We start from the raw sequence: 20580 nt of genomic DNA, 5'->3' as shown, positions 1-20580 counted from the left end.
TATAATATTATGTACAAACGAAAACAGTCAACAATTATTCGCATTATTATTCGAATAATTTTACAATCTCTGTTCGAGATTATTTCGAGATAAAGAATTATTCGGATAAGACGTTCGAATAAAGAATTATTAGAATAAATAGTTCGAATAAAGATTATAAAATTATTCGAATAATAACGCGAATAATTTGTTGACTGTTCTTCCTTGTACGTAATTTTACAAGAATATATTTATACGAAAACATTCGGAATCAGTTCAATTTCAACGAAGCTTAAAAAACTATAAAGTAAGAACAAACAATTCGTCGAATAAATAGAATAATTTATGACGAATAATGAATAATCATTTATCGAATAAAACATTCGATTACGAAGAATTCGTTCGGATAATTATCATACAATTAGATAAATATTTATTAGAAACAATTCAAATAATACCCTATTGTCTAATTTTCCGAATCAATTAGTCCCCTCGTTTCCGAATGGACACGCTGAAAAAAACATTGGGGGCTCTCTTATTTCGGCAGTGCCGTTGGATTACTTCGCGGCGTCGAGCGGCTCTGTCATTTTTCGATTTGTATAGCGACCGGAGGACGAGAAACTTGGCCGGAAATTGCGTTTCAAAATTGAGTTGGTCGGACAGCTGGCTTTCTCTGAGCCAGCAGGTGTCCCGGCGATATCGCGTGGACACGAATGCAATCGCATCGTGTGTTTTCTATCTCGCCGTTGCTGCCTGCCGCAGTCAGGGTCTCCCTTTTCGTGAAAAACGACCCCGGCCGCGTGTCGTTGCTCGTAAGGATCAAAAAATATACGAGAAGAAGCGAGAACAAAGAGTGAAACATCGATTCCGCCGAGTCGAACGCCAAGAAATCTGGGACGAGGCGAGATACTCCAAGATTGGAACCCCGGCCCTTGATTAAGAAAAATTCCGATCCACCCAATACGGCCGATAATTAAATTTTGCATATTTCATTAATTAACGCTGGATTCAGGTATTAAATTTATATATACCATATACAACAGGTACAGGTACATTGCTATGTAATCCTGACAAGACTGCGATTATATTCAGATTTCGTACTATTTATATTGTTTCGTGCTTTAATAAGAAAGTTTGTTAGAAATTTCTGATAAAAACGTTTTTCTGACATCGGTAATTCTGAAACGTTTCAGCCGACCGGTAATTATAATATTGATACTAATCACCTTAGCTCTTTAAACTTGATGCTATTTTAACTCTAGAATCTATATATAGAAATTTTATCGAACTCAAGAATTTGATGTAATGAAACGTTGTATCAAAAAATGAAAATGAGATCGAACGTATTTATAGTATACACTTCATTGAAAGTTTTCGCAATTTATGAAATACATGGAAGTAGTGCAAATTATATTTTTAGCGATATCTAGTCGCCAATGAAGCGCAAACAATTAAATTATTATGTGTAATTACTAAATTGCTGATCATTATGTAGATTGAAATGTTTCCACGTTGAGTGCGAGAAATGAAGACCAAATAGAAGTGTCTTCTTTCATTTCAGTAATTGTAATATTTCAAAAATAATAAATTGATATTTCAAAATTCTTTCAAATTTTTTATTGGCTTAAATCTTACCCACACATGTTTGTCATGTATATGTGAATTTCCGCAGCTTAATAATAACATGTAGGTATGTTCTTATTGGTGCACTGGCACTGTATCCGCAGGCTAAAGTCAGACAAGTAGAATACACGTGTCCTTAGTCAGACAAGCTGTGTTCTTCATCAAGGAAAATAATTGTGCCTCTAAACAATTTTCATACGACCAGAATATGAAAAAAGAACTCGAATATTTTTCACACTATAGTTCCTCAAGCGTCGAAGATTAATAATAATAATTGATCATTTTCTTAATGAGCAGTTCATTAGCTACATCAATCAATCTGAACATAAACGGAATAAATATTTATCGCAACTTGAAAATAATGAAACAAATTGTCTTACATTTTTTCAATTTTTACTTATAAATATCGATGAAAAGAATTCGTTCGTGGAAGCAGTTCAAAAAACAGTGCAATTTTTTGTTTACGTTTCTACTCAATTCTAGATATTATATTATTGATTAAAATGTAAATAAACGTTATTCAAATTGATTCAAATGTTTTATTAAAATACGTCAGAACTTTTCCGAACTTCAACGTATTAGGTACGTGACCGTCGAATCGTGCCATGTGACCTTCGAATTGCCTTTGAATCGTGGCAAAAAATTAGAAATAAAAAAATTAAGTCACGATTTTTATTCTAGCATTACTATGTATTCATATTAATGTACACCGATATGATGGTTGCTGTTGTTTTCTGCCGATTGCCCCGAGTTTCTACAAAAACGAGCCGCGAAGCTCGAAGAATCGCGACTAGTATTCTCAGATCTACCGGTTTTAACCCCTTGACCTATAATGACGGGCATAGCCCGCGTACGATGATCGGGCCAGAAGTAAATATTACTTACAAGTCGTGCGAACGTCCCGAACGCTGCGCGAGCTTATATACAATTTCGGCCCAACATCTTCGAATCTAAATCGTAGGTTAAATCGAAGTTTCTGGAAGAAATGACTGTAAACTGTATTTTGGAGTGTAAGGAGTTTGGTAGAAACGTTGCCTCGAAACCTTCAAATATCGATATGATAACATTTCAGAAATACAGTAACTCGGTCGTTTTGTAGCAGCCTTTTTTCAGAAAAGGTTACAATTATTTGGATAGTGCGAGCATGCGAAGGAAATTCGAAGGACGTGACTGATCGTCGCGTTACAAGTAAGTTCGAGGTTCACCGAGACAGCTCGCTGACTTCGTTATCCGAATCCCTCGCGGCAACGTCTCAATTTTCCGCGATTCCCGTTCCCTCCGCGTTTCACAGAAGAACACCTGCTACGGGGAATCGAGCGAAGTTGCCGAGCCAAGTTTCCCGCGTTCAAACTTCCGGAAATCAAGTTGACCAGTCCACCGACTACTTTCATTGTAGATTGTTCAGTAGACGAACTTCCCGTAATTCGAAAAGTTCCGCTGCGAACGGATGTTTCAACTTTTTCGCGCGATGGAAGTGGCAACGACGTTAATTAAGACGTTAACGGTTCATCAGAAACGCGAGTGGTCGAACGACATCGAGAAAAATGACAGACCAAATACAGTAAATCGTTTCCAATTTTCCTTCAACTTGTACACAAAAATGGACAATCTGGGAAGAGGAGGTGCGATTATTCGAGCTTTGTAGCTCGTTTTTTATAGCTACCGATTGTCAACAACTATAAAAACGAGCCGCAACGCTGGAATAATTGCACCTCCTCTTGTGTGCTTCGACTAAGTTTCCATAATTTTGCATTTCATTTGGAACAAATCACTTGAATTTCTTTTTTCCGTTTATTTTTCTGCAACGACGCTAAATAGAGCGAACTTTGCGGTTTAGAGTGTCATAACACGCATGTACAGGGTGAGTCACAAATTAGTCCTAACGATTTTTCAGCCTCTTCCGATGGTTTGACAAAAAAATGTTTCCTGCCAAAGTTAATTAGTATCTAAACAACAAGAAATTACAATTGCTTAAATTTAAAAACAAATTGATTTTCTATAAAAAAGAAACAAGGTCATCATTGTATTTTTAAATAAAACTAAGTAACTTTGACTTCATATAGTATTGTAGGCGACGTCGAGGTGAATTCAACGACCCGCTACGTGATGAAGGAAAAATTGCCATGAATCGATTGCCACAATATTTGAAATAATTTGGCTATACATAATACCAAGGCCTCGCATGTAAACATGAACAAATCAACGTAAACGTTACAAATGCTCATTTATTCAATTTCAAAGCTCAGCTTTCTCTATTAGCTTCAGCTATAGTTGTTGACAATCGATAACTATAAAAACGAGCCGTAAGGCTCGAATAATCGTATTTCCTCTTTCCAAATTGTCCATTTTTGTATCCAAGCTGACCGTCAATTAGGAAGAATTTACTGCATCGAGTCGGTCCATAAGTTCGCGCGCTATTAATTCCGATTGAAATCTCCCGCAGAATGGTTGCCTAGCAGTTATGTCTCGTACCTCGTTCGATAGCTTTGGTTTTATCCTGTTGCAAGATTGTTTACTTATTCTTTCTGTTTGCTTAACACATTAAAGGCGGGGGATCTTGACGAAAGTATGCTAGGTAACGCGGCGACCGCCCCGCCTCGTTTTTCGTCCTAGAGCGGGCGATATTTTGTGTAATCATAAAAAAATTTAGACTTAAAAAAGTTTATTTAAACTCTTAAAACTAAAAGAAATATTAAAAAAGAACCAAACACTAATTACAAAAAATGTTTTAAAGTACATATTTATGAGAAGTCGAGATAAATCGTAGTACTACGACCACCGCCTTTAATGTGTTAATAGAGCGATTAATTTTTTGAAAAATATGGAGTATCAAGCTAAAATAAACGTACATTCCCGACGTATGTTTTGCTGTACGGTTTAATCGTAAATGTTCATTCTCGTTAATTTGACACTACGTTGTTCTAAAAAAATCGATCACTTTGTTTCTCACGCGGAACGAATAAGTAAACAATCGAACAACGAGAGAGAACCGAAGCTAATGAATGAGATATAATGGTTAATTTCAAATAAATTTAAATGAAACCGCGCGCATTTATGCGCCGACCCTATGATTTCACTGTTTTCGTTATCAAGAAATTAGGATGTTACGTGTAAATTCACTCGACCGAAATCAAAAAGTAAAACGACGGTGCAACAGGTTTTACTGCTTATAAAAACGACGCGCTCTTTGTGCGCGCGATTTTCCGATTACCAAGCCAAACTTTGCGTAAAAAGCGAAATTTCGGACAATTGCACGCGCGGCAGCAGATCTATTCGGAGTTCAATTGCCCGAGCTAATAACTGGACTAGCGAAATGTATTTGCATGGAAATTGCGTTGCGCACTGGCCCGGCAGACTAATCATCTCAACTGTTAATCCAATTAGATTCGTTATTCGTGATTTGTGACCGTAAAAATTCGGCTGGATAGTCGCAGACTAATATTGACGGCGATACAAATGTTTCATGTCAGCTACAAATGTTAACAAAGCCAGGCGTGAACTGCAGCTTCTTTATCAACCAATGCAATCAATAATCAACCCTTATACGCCCTCACTGTTCGAACCAGTTTCTAAGTCAAATTGAATTGATGCGACGTTCAAAATCACAGATAAATATCTGAATTTGTAATATTTTTGTAAAATCTGATTTTTGACATCCTACTGTAAAGTATAGGAGAGGGGGATGTTATGAACCCTCAATTTTGTGGGTCTCTTAATTAGTAGATGAAATGTTCAAATCAATATAAAAATAGAAAATTCAAAGACAGCCTGTCTTGTCTATTTTTTCAAAGTCGCTCGTTGAGGATAGAAGAAAATGATCGAGCTTTCATTCTATCATTTATACGATTCTTATTTATTTTTTATACAATATAGTATAAGAATTTAAAGACGAATCAATGCGATAATAAAAATAGACACGATACAGGGTGCCCTAAAAATCCCTAACTTTACAAATGACCTTTACAATTGCAGTACTCTCTCCCTCTCATAATAATTCTTGTCGTGCGAGCATATTCGTGGATTATACGTATTTTAAAAGCGACTCTTCTAATAGTTCGCACAATGCATACCAAAAATGATACACATATTTCATCATAAAGAGAAGTAGTGTGCACTGTTCGTTTGTTTCGCTTTCCTCGTATCTAGAGAAATTGGTAAGGTAACACAATTTCGTGGAAATATTAGGTCTGCCGGAAAGTTCTGTCCGTTTGAGAAATGAAAGGAAATAATAGATTTTTCATAAATTTAGTAATATTTATATTGTACAATATAATTTCCGTCGTTAGTCATGACCTCTTGCTAGTGTGATGGCAATTTGTGAGCAACATTTTTCAAAAATATATGTCTCAAATGAATATGTGCATATCTATTAAAATTTGCAATGACATTATCAGACAGAACTTTCCGGTAGACCTAATATATTCCCCTACAGCCCCTTATACGGAACTATCGAGAGAGGATACTGTACCGAGTAACATATTCAAACGAATCCAAAAGCAAATGTTAACTAGAAGCCTATTTGATCTTGTATATTTTTTCGTTTAGATTGCTCGTTATAGATAGAAAAAAATAATAGACTTTTCAATCAGCCAGTGTAAACGAAAACGATACATAAAAAAGCAACAACCCCTAATTCTATACCCGACTCTCGTGGTTACCAAATAAAATATTCATTGTATATTATTATAATATCAAAATATATTAATTTCACTCTACCTCGTATGTTTCATTCCGAAATTTTCAGTTAACTTCTACTAATACAGAAAAAATAATTGATTTTTCAAATGCCACTCACAATTCTCGTTTATCCTCGAAAACAGTCTGAAAATGAAAACTGAAAGTACGTAAGGGAGATCGAGGACGGTTGTAACACTTTGATTTTAGAACACGATTATAGATAAACTATTGTATTTACAACAACAATTATTGTACGAACCTCTTACCAATTTATCTGAGATTATTCGGTTATAGTTGTTTTGTTGTGCATTAAGGAATATCCAAGTTATTAATAAAACATGGCATTCTTTGTGTGCTCAGTCATTACAGCCACAACATTGAACCCATTTTTTATTAACTTTGCTTATTATTACGTCCTACTCTATCACTTTAATTGTAGTTAGACTTCTTCTTCTTCTTCTTCTTCTTCTTATTATTACTGTTATTATTATTATTATTATTATTATTATTATTATTATTATTATTACTACTACTATTGTCGTTACGTCACTTATTATTGTTATTGTTAAGTTATTTTTGTATGTCACCGTCATACCATGTTTTCACCCTTGACTCATCCTCAAACTCTGTTTTATCTGTCCTTGCCGCATCATAACTGAACCTTTGCCTTGCCACGATATCTTAAAAATTTGGATTTTACCATACTAACCCTTGTGATTTCCTAAACCCCCATCACTCAAGTAAGAACCTATATATGTATACATCAACTTTCCCTCAGCACAGAACCTTTCAAAACCTGTTTGTGCCTGTTTGTGCTAAACCTGCAGAGTTTCCTTCGAAACGTGGGTCTAACGAGATACCGATCCTTAGATCTATCATCAACACGCTCAGAAATAATTATTAAAATAAAGGAAGTTTAACCCGGAACGAGTTTTGGTAAATTCCCCGATCAGAACAAGAACCCTCACATTTCTTGGGAAATTCTTCCGTTGTGTCGCGTCGACATAACACTTGTGCTATAAGGTTCTTAGCCATCTTCGTATGGCTTTATATCCATGATTCCTTTATTAGTTTCTCTAATTTTTATACGAGGCATTCTAAAAGTTTAATTATGATATCACATTATAGCGATTTTAAATTTATTAGTTGACCTAATAAATATGGGCACTTATTTAAATTATAAGATTAAGAAAATACGCGTAGAAATCTCTTACAATCGACCCCGACTGTTGGCGTTACAATCGTCCTTGACCGCATTTTCAAATTGCATTGCCTGCAAATTGTCATTTATAACATGCTTGTTAATGCAAAGTAACAAACATTATATCTTTAGGATATATGAAATTAGAGATTCAAGACAAGAAGGAAGAATATATTTGCTAAAAAAGCTCTTATATCGCAATTTTAAAGCAGTAAGAAAAGTTAGATTTTAGGTGCCGAAAAGTTATTTTCTTCCTTATGCAGATGTCTATTTCATATTTACCTAAGCATTATATGCAGATATCTATCATATATTTTGAGATATTTAACGTGTTACAACCGCCCCCGTGTTAGAACCGTCATCGGTCTGCCCTACTATTCCTCCGGAATACAGTGAGAAATATATCGAAAAGACGATGATAAAAAAGGAGCATGATCATCGACGTCTTTCGCGAGTAAGCTTCAAAAAATTAGGTAAATATCCAATCGTCCACATCGAACATGACACTTGACCTTCCTGCAAGATTCTAGTCGGACTAATAGCTCTGCCGCGAGTGCTGCTTCATACGGTCGAGCGGATCCAATTTCCAAGGATACCCGAAGTTCCACGGTCTCCGTCGGAACAACAGAAACGTAATTCCGACCCGAACAAAAAAGCGACGCAGTGGCAAGAAGGGAGAGAGAAGTGGGACATACTCACCCGCGTTTCACGAAGTTCGCCAAGTAGTGGACCAACAGTTTGGACAGGTTCTCATCGGCCGAAGTGTAGTTGATCGAGGTGAACAAAACGGAGACCACCTCTCCGCGGAGGAGTGGTATCCCCAGGAGATAGGGGATCTCCTCGCCCTTCTGGCTGGGTCGATTCCCGAGCTGGAAGTGCAGGAAGTAGCCTCGGCCTCCGGCAGCCGAATGCAGCAGCGCCAACCTGAGAAGAGGAGCCGCGACCTGACCGTCTCCCAATAGGGCCAACAGGCCATCGCAGATCGCCATCGGACTCTGCTCGCCCCTCTCCCAATCCGTGTACTCGTTCCGCAAGGTAGAATAGATCTCGTGAAGGTGATAGCGATAGGTGTTGCGCACATAGGTGCGGAGAATGCGGTCTCTCCTGGTCTCGTTCAAGCCATTCTGTAATCACATCGAGGACCATCCTCATTAGAGGACAGTTTGAGTAAAGGACGATTTATATCATCCGTTCAGGTACGGGCAGAGTTGTGCTAATTCAATTATATTATAATCCAATTATATTATAATCCAATTACACTATAATTCAATCGCGTAATTCAATGGCATTAATTCAATTACAAAATTCAAACGTTTCATTTAATTGAATTACTAATTATTTTAATTACGAGTATAACTGAAGTACAATGTATAATTGAATTACAATATACAGGGTGAGTCACGAATTACGATTTTTCAGCCTCTTCTGATGGTCTGGCAAAAAAATGTTTCTTATCAAAGTTAATTAGTATTTAACCGGCAAGAAATTGCAATTGTTTAAATGTAAAAACAAATCGATTTTCGATAAAAAAGGCATGGTTACCGTTATATTTTTAAATGAAACTAGGTAACTTTAACTTCACAGTATTGTAAACGACGTCGAGACGGATTCAACGACCTGGTACATGATGACTTTCAGAAGACATTGAAGGAGAAATTGCCATGAATTGATTGCCACAATATTTGGTTTTATATAAATTTTTCTTTTGTTTTATGTGTTAAAGTCTGCAATTGAATAAATGAGAATTTATAATGTTTACGTACATTTGTTTATGTTTACATGCGAGCTCTTCGTGCTATGTATCGTCGAATTATTTCAAATATTGCAATAATTCGGCAATCGATTCATGGCAATTTTTCTTTTAATATCATCTGAAGATTATCAATTAGTAGGTCGTTGAATTCGTTTCGACGTCGTCTACAATACTATGAAGTTCAAATTACCTAGTTTCATTTTAAAATATAACGGTGAACTTGCTTGGTCACGGATTGCAAAGCCACGGATTACATTTTCGCTAAGGAAAAAGTTACTGCAAATCTTCTCAGGAACGCATTTCCCAAAAGTACCATAATTTTTGAACACTCTGTATAGGTCTAAATAGATTTAGAACAATGAAGTTGGTACGGTTTGAATTTGTTCTTTCTTAATTGACTACGACTATGGCATACTCAGGCACGATCGTTAAGAAATTAATATAATGTGTTAGGTCTACCGGAAAGTTCTGTCCGTTTTTTAATTGAAATATAACACAATTTTCATACATTTAATAATATTTATTGTAGAATATACTTTCCATCGTTACTTATGACTTCTTGCCAGCGTGATGGCAACTTGTAAATGCCATTTTTTAAAAATGATTTATTTTTAGAGGCGAAGAACTCAACTAGTGCTTGGTTGACATCAGCTTCAATTTTGAATTTTTTTTCCTATAAAAAGTTTTGCAAAGAGAAAAAAAGTGATAATCGGAGGGTGCTAGGTCTGGGGAGTATGGTGCATGTGACAGAATTTCTCAACCTAGCTCTACGATTTTCTGACGAGTCACCAAACCAGCATGTGGTCTGGCATTATCATCGGTAGCCATGCTTTCACGATCGCGTCTCACTTAATAATGACATGAGACATCTTTGTTCGGTTTATTTAGGAGAGTACATGTGTGTAAATGCAATGATAAAGAGAGATAGTCATATATGTCTCAAATCAACATGTGCATATGGATTGAAACTTGAAGCGACACTATCAGACAGAACTTTCCGGTAGACCTAATATAATGATAAAGTGTAAGGGTGATGGCGATAGAAAGAGAATTTTAAAAATGTCTCTGTCTACGCGGTGTGCACGCGATGTGCACGCCATGTGCAACTGTTTAGCCAGTGTGACCGTGTCTTAAGCGATCCTCAATGGTTATTCTCGTCGCACCTTTTCTGAATTTTTAATACCTCGGGGTCGGCTAAGACGGTTTAAACTGAACCTTGAAATAAGGAGAGTCGTAAATGAAACTTTAAGATACGCCATCGATTGATGCAGCGGCGCTTATTTTGATGTCTCCGATACCTGGCGTCTTTAACGCCGTCTCACTTGACATTTTTATTACCTCCTTTGAATCTACAAATAGGCGGTAAGTGGTTCGATCGAGACGCTTCGTATCCAAGGTATTGAGTCTGTGTTCATTGGGAAATATCTACGTAAATTGGCTAATCGCGGGTGTATTTTTTCCAATTTAAGCATTGTTCGAACGTTATTTCCAGTGTAATATTAAGTTACATCATTTGTATAAACATTAGTCTATTCATTTCTGTGTTCATTGCATAATCAGAAAACGAATCCTCGTGTAAACATTCGTGGCTTCAAGGAAAATTCAATGAAACTATGAAAAATAGAGAAAACATTTTTTAACATTAAAATGTAAAATTTATGTTGAACTTAAAATATTCCAACAAAATTCTAATTCGTCCGACACTATGTACAGCTGAAGTTTTTTTATGGCACATTGTATATGATTCCTAAATGATAGACAGATAGCATATGCCAAATGTATCTATCGATCGGAGATAGCTGTCTGACAGACGGTAATTAGTGGAAATTGGCGTCGATCGCGTTTCCAATCATAACTAGCCGACATATGTAAATGAACAATTCGGGCAGAATCACGGGACGTCCGATTATTATCAAATTGTCAAGGAGCCACGGAAACACGGTTCGCAAGATGTCTGACTACCGTGACCATCGGATCGGTGATAATGTCCACTACCGCAATCGATAGCTACGTTTTCCACCATAGAGTTTAGTAATTGGTAATTTACTGGCCCCGTGTCAATTATCAGCGCGTCGACCCCCGTGCAGGCTACTCGTGTCTCGTTAAATTCCCAGTCTTTATTAACCTTTTGCGCTCCAAATAGCATCGTCGACATAACAACTCACAGCGTTCTGAAGTACGATGGCAAATATCGCCGAGAATTTGAGATCATTTTTGATAAATAAATTTAAACCGTATCGAGCGGCTTTGTTGAAACCAGCGGAATTTTTAATTAAAATCCATATTTCTATTTCTATTTCAAATAATATAAAATAAGATATGAATTTGGATTATTGATTTATATCGAAAGTGAAAGTAATTTCTTTCTTAAGAACTCATGTCAAGTTCAAAGCGATTCGAAGTAGACTGTTTTGTTCTTTGCTAAATGTTTACCATTTCAATAACCTGGAAAAATAGAAAAAATTGCCTAATCATGGAGATTTATTCGTATGGATTTTTTTTGGTCATGTGTGCAAAATTTCACGGTAATCACGTCATTGCTCTTCGGAAAAAGTCAATTCGTGTTCATTGGAATCCTGTAGCGACCTTTGAACCTCCATAGTTCCGAGAATTCGTTACAAATGAATTTTTAAAGTCGTCAACATCAGAAAACCAGTTTCAATATTCGTTATCCAATTAGATCACGCGAACAACATGACCTCTGAACTTTCATTGCTTCGACAATTATAGAATTCCTCTACGATATCTCACGGTTACATTTTTCAAGCCAGCAATTTTGTGAGTCATTCAGATACGGAAATTGCTTCAAATTATGCTTGTCTAATTAGGCCAAATGTGGGACGCGTCCTCTGATACTGCGCAGCTTTGACAATTTTTAGAATTTCGTTGCGACACTTCATCAGTCAATTTTGAGGTCAATCAGTATTTCTGAAGTCATGAGAATCACGGAATTATCTAAAATATTCCTCACCTCGTTAGGAAAACAAGGAACGTAACCTTTAAATCTATAATTGCTTTAATTTCGTCGTGATACTTTCCAGTTACACCTTTGGAGTCAGAAACTATAAGAATATTCCATAAGACAGGAATTTCTTCAGCAATGAGTATCAAAAATCCTGAAAACTGTCGTTGAAATCACGGTAGATTAATTTGAACACAATGTGAGCGGAAAGGAAAACTGACGTTTCAAACTTTTAATTGAAAATTGAAGGAAGTCCGATGGAAGTAAATAAGTTATTGCGGAGGGTATTCGAAGATAGGAAGACGGTGCAGGGTGCGGGTGCCGTTAAACTAAATAAAACTCGGCCGACCTAGTTGTGAGTCGGTGGTGTTCGCTTACCTGTATATCGTCGTCGGTGAGATTCACCCAGGCTTCCTCGGACGTGAGGCCGAGCAGCACGTCTCTGTCGCCGAAGCTGGCAAATTCTGTGCCGGGCCCGGGCATCAGCGGCATCAGGCCCGAGGATGAAGCAGTCGGTTGGAAATTCTTGGCGGAAACGGAACAAAAATCGCTGTTTCACAATCGATTTAATTTGAATTTTTACCTTCTTTAATTAACACATTCGCCCTCGATGCAAGTTCAAAGTCACATCTTTCCATTTTATTTCATTTTCAACTACAATTTGTAAAAATATCTTGTTCTGTTATTTCTTCTTCATAATCAAGAAGGTTATGCATTGGAATTTTAAAATTTTACTTCACACAGAAAAATCACTTTCTAAACTGTACTTATGTACAGCGTGATTCATTTTCTAAAAATTTGTAAATTTCTTTTCAACGAACCTACAATTTTAGTGCCAATTTGAATTCAGTATTTCTTATACAGCTGCTAAAAAAAACAATTAAAGAGAATCAAACTTTTATTTCACGAAAATATAAGAAATTGAAGAAAAAATTCTTCATTTGACATTTAGCTATCTTTTTGTTTGTCAACATGATTAACTTTTTTTTCATTCTACGATCTAACATTGTTAATAAAAAAAATAGTTGAACATAGTGAAAATTGGCACTTCACTCTTGAATATATATCTTGCCACCTTAACACTTTGACGGCCGCGGCAAACACCTCGAAAATTTCATAAAATTATAGTATTTTATTCGGTGAAATATAAAAATTGCACAGCAAATTTATGACATAGATCACTTTTCCAACATTCTTACGCCTCGCGAATTTTAATAAGATTAAGAAATTATGATAGGCAAGCGTAGAAATTAATTTTCGAAAATTAAATTTTAAATAACTCTGTCACAGACATATGGGTGTGTCGCGGCGGTCAAAGTATTAATAGCGTAATTATAATACACTTTTTTAATAGTGCAATTATGATATATCTTATTAATAATATAAACAGAATAAATTTGGTTAATAATGTAATTATGATGCATTCTTCAAAAAGTTACTCTAAATAGATTTTTACAATTCAAATTTTCGCGAAGTCACGTGTACGTGACTCCGGCCGTCAAAGTGTTAATTATTTGACGAAAAATTCTAAAAATCCTTATGAAGTTCAATTTATTTGCATACATCGCAATAAAGATTAATTCCTGAACCTAATTAAAGATTAGTGCAACTTGTGCAACCGGTTGGAAAAATTTAATTTCTTACATGAATCAATAATACTATAAAAAAAGTAATGAAATGACTATCGATTTTATAATTTTGTAATAGTTAAACGTGCGCTTAGGAACGATTTAAATAACATGTTGAGGTATGAAGATTTGATTACTATGTTGCTTTATTTTGCTGAATATTATGATATGAAATTAATAAAATATCATTATTGAAATAACTAAGATTTAGTTGATTTATGCATAAAAATGATTGTTAATTGGATTATTTCATTATTTGATTTTTTTATTATAGATTTAAATACAGTTCCACTGAAATCATTTTTCATATATTGTCTAATCAAAGTGTTGTCATCATCTAATATATTGTCAACATACAGGCGCACAGATGTAATACTGAAAAATATTTTGCAAACACAATTTCTAAGTAAAAATGGTTACATTAAAAAGTTCACGTCGTTCACAATCACACAAGATTAAATCGTCAACATGTTAAAAATTACAATGTCTCTAATTTCTCAAGTTCAGAATCAATTTTCGCTTCCAAACTCAAGAAAAACGCGATTTTCATATTTTAATAAGAACTGCTTAAACCGCTAAGAAGACCAGCACAACATACAACACAGAAACTTATGATGATCTATGCTTCACGACTCCTCCTAGTTACCTCTCCGTCAGGTTAATATACTAGATTTTCCAAGAGAAAGGATACCGAAAAATTGTCTCATTTCCATCTTGTTACACGAGTTGACCTCCTTAATACACCGGCTTCTGCTGGCCGTGCAATTAAGTCGACGTAAGAAGAACTTCCGACAACTATCGATTTCGAGCGAGCTACGATTGCGAAACTGCACGGTAATTGCAATTACAGGGCCGGTATACTTTATGGATTTCAATTAAAAGTTCGCCGACAAGCGATTCAGCTCGACGATATGCCGGCTGATCGGATCTCGTGAGAAAAAACGGAAAGAGATACCAGCTCGTTCGGCAACCGAGGTGTGATTAACGGTAACTATGCAGAGGAAAGGTAGGAGACTTAATCTGGGGAGCTCGACATCTGTCAACCGGTTGTCAGTTCAATTAACAATCTCATCGCTTACCCGTCGACTCAACGTTCGACAAAGTACGAATGCAACTTCCGATTTTTTCGCTGGGTGCAACGTATCGTTTTACACAAAGTGTGAGTCGCGCACCTGAATCAAACGGAATCCTTAATTCTCGAGCGGGAAACGGAAATTCTTAACACATTACATCATTATCAACGCCAAAACTTCTCACAATATCAAAGTCATTTCATTAGTTAGGACACTTTGTTGTTTCTACCCGAGCAAAAAATACTAAACTTGTTTGAAAATGTTTCAATTGGTAAAGTTTCGGAATGAAATTGTACAAATTTTGTGAAGCATAATAATAGGAAAATTTTAAAAACAACATAAATAAAGAAATAAAGCTGACTTTTACATAAAAAAAATTAAGAAAACAACATTTTTTCAAGTCTAACCCAACGGTGATATATCGTTGTTCGGTACTAAGGGGTTAATATTTCTGCTCTTTTTTTCTCTTTGCTTATATTGGATTGTTCTAAAGCCGTCTTTCAAAGTTTTAAAACTTCATGCCAATACTTTTGCCTGATTCACTTCACAATTTTAAATTGCCAATCTCAACAGATTCGAGTTTATTCAAATGAACATGTACAGGATGTTCCACATTTTTTTGTACATAGTTTAGCAGTGTGTTTTACAAGTAAAAATAAGAGTATAATGTAATATAATAAAAAGTCTATAAATGTTTTGTTAAAAATTTTTTGTGAGAAAAATACAAAATACGATTTAAACGCTGTTAAATGTACCTATAGTCCTCACACGACAAGAAAACATTTTTCTGTTTACATTCCCCTTCTTGCTAGCTGCCCCACTGCCTCAACTATCGGTCGCTATTGCCCGCTGTCGATCTTCGTCACCATTTTCGGCCAATAGCGACCGATAACTGCGGCAGTGGGACAGCTACTAAGAGGGGGAACGTAAACACAAAGGTGCCTTCTTGTCGAATGAGGACTATATATCTTATTATTTCAAAGCGACACTCGTCTTTGTTGACACAAATTTGACATTCACGATTTATTGAATTTATTGTTGATTTCAGTTGCTTGTGATTTTGTCTGATCTCTTCGCAGGCGATGTTGATATTTGTAATTAATTCGTCTCTTGTACGTTATCCTTATCATATCTTTCACATTTCTTATTTTTTGACATAACTTCTCGACGAAGCATTTATGGACTTTTATATGGATTGTTATGTCACATTTTAGTATTATTTTTACTCGTAAACACCCTGTATATCTGATCGAAATAAAGAATAACGATACGACATACATAGCGATGAGGCGAAAGAGATAATTATCGTGTACAACTGGATCTTTAAAACAATATCTGTTCGTCATTTCGGTAATAATGTCAAACATACGCGTGTCCAGACACTTATAATCTGTAATCTATGCCCGAGAGTCTGAGGATGTCGGCACATGTTGCAACAAGTTTGAAGAATTCTCTTAAGAAGACATTCATTTTTGGTACAGTTTGGATCCTGATTAGAATTACATACTTGGATTTCTCTGTTGAAAGAATTTCCTATCGTTTTATGAAAGAAGTAATCCGAGTTATTAAACAATGTAGATGATTTTTCGATATTTCGCTTATGATTGATATACATTGTTATCACTTTTATTGAAATGCTGACACAGAATTGTTATAAAATCAATTGTTAATTTAGTTGTCCCGACAAAGTCTTCAAAGGTCAAAGTGTTAAATGGAAGTCGACTGTTGCGGAGTTTACGAGATACGGCCGCGATTCAAGTTAAGTGGAGCGCACTCTCCGCAGACTTGAGAAATATCCATTACCTGATTAACTGGCGGAGGCATGACCGTTCCATCCATGAATGGAGCAAACCCGGAAGTGAATCTCGGCGGGTCCAACTGCACCGCGAGAAGCTCTTCCAGGTTTCTCAAACGAAGGCACGGCGCGATGTCGTCAGCCTCGACGTCGCCAGGACATCCAGTATGATCGGCGACGCGACGTTTCACCGTCAACGGATCTCGTTGGATCGCCCAGGGTGATAACGCCGAACCACCTAATAAGACCACCCTCTCGACCAGCTCTGCAACATTCAGATATAGACAGATACAATTCACACTGCAGTCGCAAATAAAATTAACTAGATAGCAGATGTTGATGCAAATGCATATTTTGATAGGAAAGTCGGCGAAGTTATGCGACCTAGACAAAAATTTACGTCGTTCATAGAGGATTTTAAAAATATTGTTTTTATTTCCTGGAGTTTGCATATTGCATATATTTTATTAGGTTTAAATGTCGGATTTCCATCTGATATCATTTACCCTTATTTTATCGAAAGATCCAGTAAAACAGCTAGGAGCAGTAAGGATACATTTTATTTCATTAGATTGTTCAGAAAGTACATTTCGTTCGATGTATATGATATAATAAAAGACACATAAAATTAAAGAAAGGTGGCAAAATGTGAAGAAAGAGCAACTATACTTTAAATATTAAAAAATCGTGTTTCATTTTCTCTTGAGAAACGAAATTACTCTGTAACCCACTGTATCTTTCTGAAAAGAAATTAGGCAATAATTTACGCCCAGATCATTTTAAAAATCAACTCTTCCTCTCTTGTCTGTACTTTTTCTTGGATTCGTTTCGAGCCAGTGAAAAATCTGGAACGAAAACGGACCGGATATCCTCAAGCTCCGGTTGAACTTGCAAGATTTCCAGCAAGAAAATCCATTTCAATTTTCTCGTTCACTACCTACTGAGGAGAGCATACTCGAGAAAGAACAATTCAAGAAAATGAAAGTAGAGCTGTCACTCTGTAAGATAAGCCCGGCAATTCCATTTTAAACCTAATCTTTTGTACAAAAATACGATCGGACATATTAAACCAAAGAACTATCGACAGTAAAAAAAAATGCAATATTTAATGCAATTTAGTTTAATCAGTTAGCTGTGTTTGACGAGTATACTCGTCATGGAGAAGTGGCATTACTTTTTGTCATGACGAGTATACTCGTCAAAAAGTAACGACTACTGGCTATTTAAATTGTAATTTTAGTAAAAACAAAAACATATTCTCAAAGTTCGAGATGTTTACAATATTTTAAGGCTAATCCTACACGAAGGTGTTTACATTATTATAAAAATAAGATTAGAAAAGAATCACGATATTGGTGTTCCAGGTGCAAAGTGCCAATATGATCGTTTCTTGTTTTGTTGAATACCACTCTATAGCAGCAATTTGAATTTTTAACTTTTATAAGTATTTGATTTTTCCTGCGTTCTTCGTTTATTATGTATGCAGTATATTGTTAATTTTATAAAATAAAACCGCCTTTTTGATCCAATATTTTAACAGCGACACTTACTCTGCGTTTGACGAGTATACTCGTTATCGCTTGATTCTTGCAATATATAAGGGTGTCCCAAAATTATGGTATTTCCGGGAAATGTATGGTTCCTGAAATCGTATGAAGTAACTTTTTCCTTTACAAAAATGTTCTCCAAGGCATCGTTAACGAGTTATTAACGAAAAACACTGACCAATAAGAAGCGAGTTCGGCTAGCGCGAGGCGGTCGAGCCAACGAGCGCACGAAGTTCAGTTTCGTTCATTGGCTCGCCCGCCACGCGCCAGCTGACCTCGTCTCTCATTGGCCACTGTTTTTCATTAATAACTCGTAAACGAAGCCGCGGATTATATTTTCGCTAAGGAAAAAGTTACTTCAAATGACCTCATGAACCCCTCAGTTCCTGAAAATACAATAATTTTGGGACACCCTGTATATTGAGTTGGCGGGAAGTTCTGTCGTATTTTACTACCTGCAGGTAATTTTACCTGTGAGGACAAAACAAGCAGGTAAAATGCGTCATGTGGTGGGTCTTATTTTAGCGTATTTCTCGTGGGATATAAGAGGACTAATTTTAATATCCTTCATCAATTAGTTGCGAAGTACAGAGTGAATAAGATGGCACTGGATAAAGTGCATTCAAGACATTGCACATAGCATGAGTTCCAGAAAGGAAGCAACGCATCGGTTTCTTGTAAAAACTTATGCGACACGTTGGAAAGTGAAGTTGTAAATGTTCGGACCTGCCGAAGATGGTTTGCCAAATTTCGTTCCGGAGATTTCAGTCTCAAAGAAGATCGTCGATCTGGGCGGCCATCCAAGGTCGATAATGACATTTTGCGGTCCGTGTCGATCGACAAGCTGCCTGAAAGACGGCAACGAGTGGTTGCAAATAATGGATATTATATTATTGATTAAAATGTAAATAAAAATTATTAAAACTCTGATTCAAATGTCTAATTTAAAATACGACAGAACTTTCCCGCCAACGCAATAGTTACGCGCTCTGTGACGGAGACGCCGCAACTAATTCGTTAAACGAATAGCATTTTTATTTTACCTCTGCCAGCTGCAGTCTCCTGTTCGACAAGAGCAATTTTTATTCGGTCTAGCTTTCCAAGAATCGCCTAAAAAAATACTCGCCGAATTGTCCACAATGTCGACCGTGTCTAGAATAAACAAGGATTGGTATTCGATGGAAATCGTAGTCGCCGGAAAACGAATGCTCGAACACGGAACAAACCGGAGTGGTTTTCGCGTGTGTCGCGAGGATTTTCAGCTCGTCACCTTGCAACGAGAATACTCGTGGCGAAGAGGGCCAGCATTAGGGGCGAATCCGAGCAGAAGGGTGAGAGGTTAAAACGCATTGTGGAAAGGCATTAAGGACGACACGAGGTGGGTTCGTTAGTGGAATGGAGGCGCAATCTAAAAAACGCGGCACAAGAGTCTTCTCCCTTCGGCTCGGTTCAGACTCCCTCCCCTCCGCGTTCTCTGCATCTTCTGCGCCCGGTGTTTCCCTTATTGTCTGTCGCGAGGTTAGAGAAGGCTACACTCTCGAGGAAGCTTGTTAACGTCTCTAGTGGCTGTCGACGACGGAGACGATGGTGGCATCGTCGTCCTCGAGGAACATCCCCTCGACTGCGCGTGTCCTGACACCTTCGGCTTCGGCTAGCCACGCAACACCCTTGAAAATCGCTCCCGGAATTACCGAAACACTCGGGCTCTTTCGGATAATAACATCATTTTACTCGCAATTCCGCTGTGTATTGCGGTGCTTATGCAAGTTGGGCATTCTGCCACTAACGTTCGAATAAGCGATTCAATCAATTTTCGTTTTAACCCTCCGACCCGCGGTACGGTATTTTGCCTGACTTCGTCGAATCACATCATTTTTCTCGCATTACCTGTCTAAAATGCGTCTACTAACTTATTTGTAGTATTTTCACCTAGACGAAATAATTGTAAACAAATGAAAATTATTAGTGAAAAATTCAAAATATTATTTTTATTATTTAATGGATTCAGAACGTGCCTATTGATTTATTTATTTATTTATTTACGGTATTTATTTATTTAAGATAGTGTGGGTATAGTTTTAAACGTTAAAACACAAATATAAAAAGAGCTTAGCAAACTTTGAAAGGGAATATTTTTTCGGTCGTTTATGAATAGTCGAACACAAACGGGTTGATCATCAAACGTTTTCTGGAAAACAGATATTGGATGTCACGTATGTATTCATTATTCAAACATATTGAATAACGGATAAAATCATATTCGGGCAACAGGGGATTGTTTTTTCATGAATAACCAATAATTTCTCGTCAAATAGGATTTTCTTTTAGTATGGATCTATAAA

General features: G+C 36.5%; 1 protein-coding gene across 6 annotated transcripts in view; it reads right to left on the bottom strand.

Moving 5' to 3' along the window:
- The window catches only part of LOC117219848 (neuroligin-1), a 116949-nt gene that overhangs the window by 8196 nt on the left and 88173 nt on the right, over window positions 1-20580 (bottom strand). For all 6 annotated transcript variants that reach the window (XM_033469338.2, XM_033469335.2, XM_033469336.2 and 3 more), the window contains exons 5-7: window positions 16700-16956; window positions 12574-12720; window positions 8180-8604 (exon numbers count right to left, since the gene is read on the bottom strand). In XM_033469338.2, the coding sequence (XP_033325229.1) occupies window positions 8180-8604; window positions 12574-12720; window positions 16700-16956 (829 nt within the window). The remainder of the gene's footprint in view (window positions 1-8179; window positions 8605-12573; window positions 12721-16699; window positions 16957-20580) is intronic.

Source organism: Megalopta genalis, chromosome 7, assembly GCF_051020955.1.
Source record: "Megalopta genalis isolate 19385.01 chromosome 7, iyMegGena1_principal, whole genome shotgun sequence".
NCBI classification, from domain to species: Eukaryota; Metazoa; Arthropoda; class Insecta; order Hymenoptera; family Halictidae; genus Megalopta; species Megalopta genalis.
Note: the sequence above shows the minus strand (reverse complement) of the source record. Positions and strands in the feature narration are given on the sequence as shown.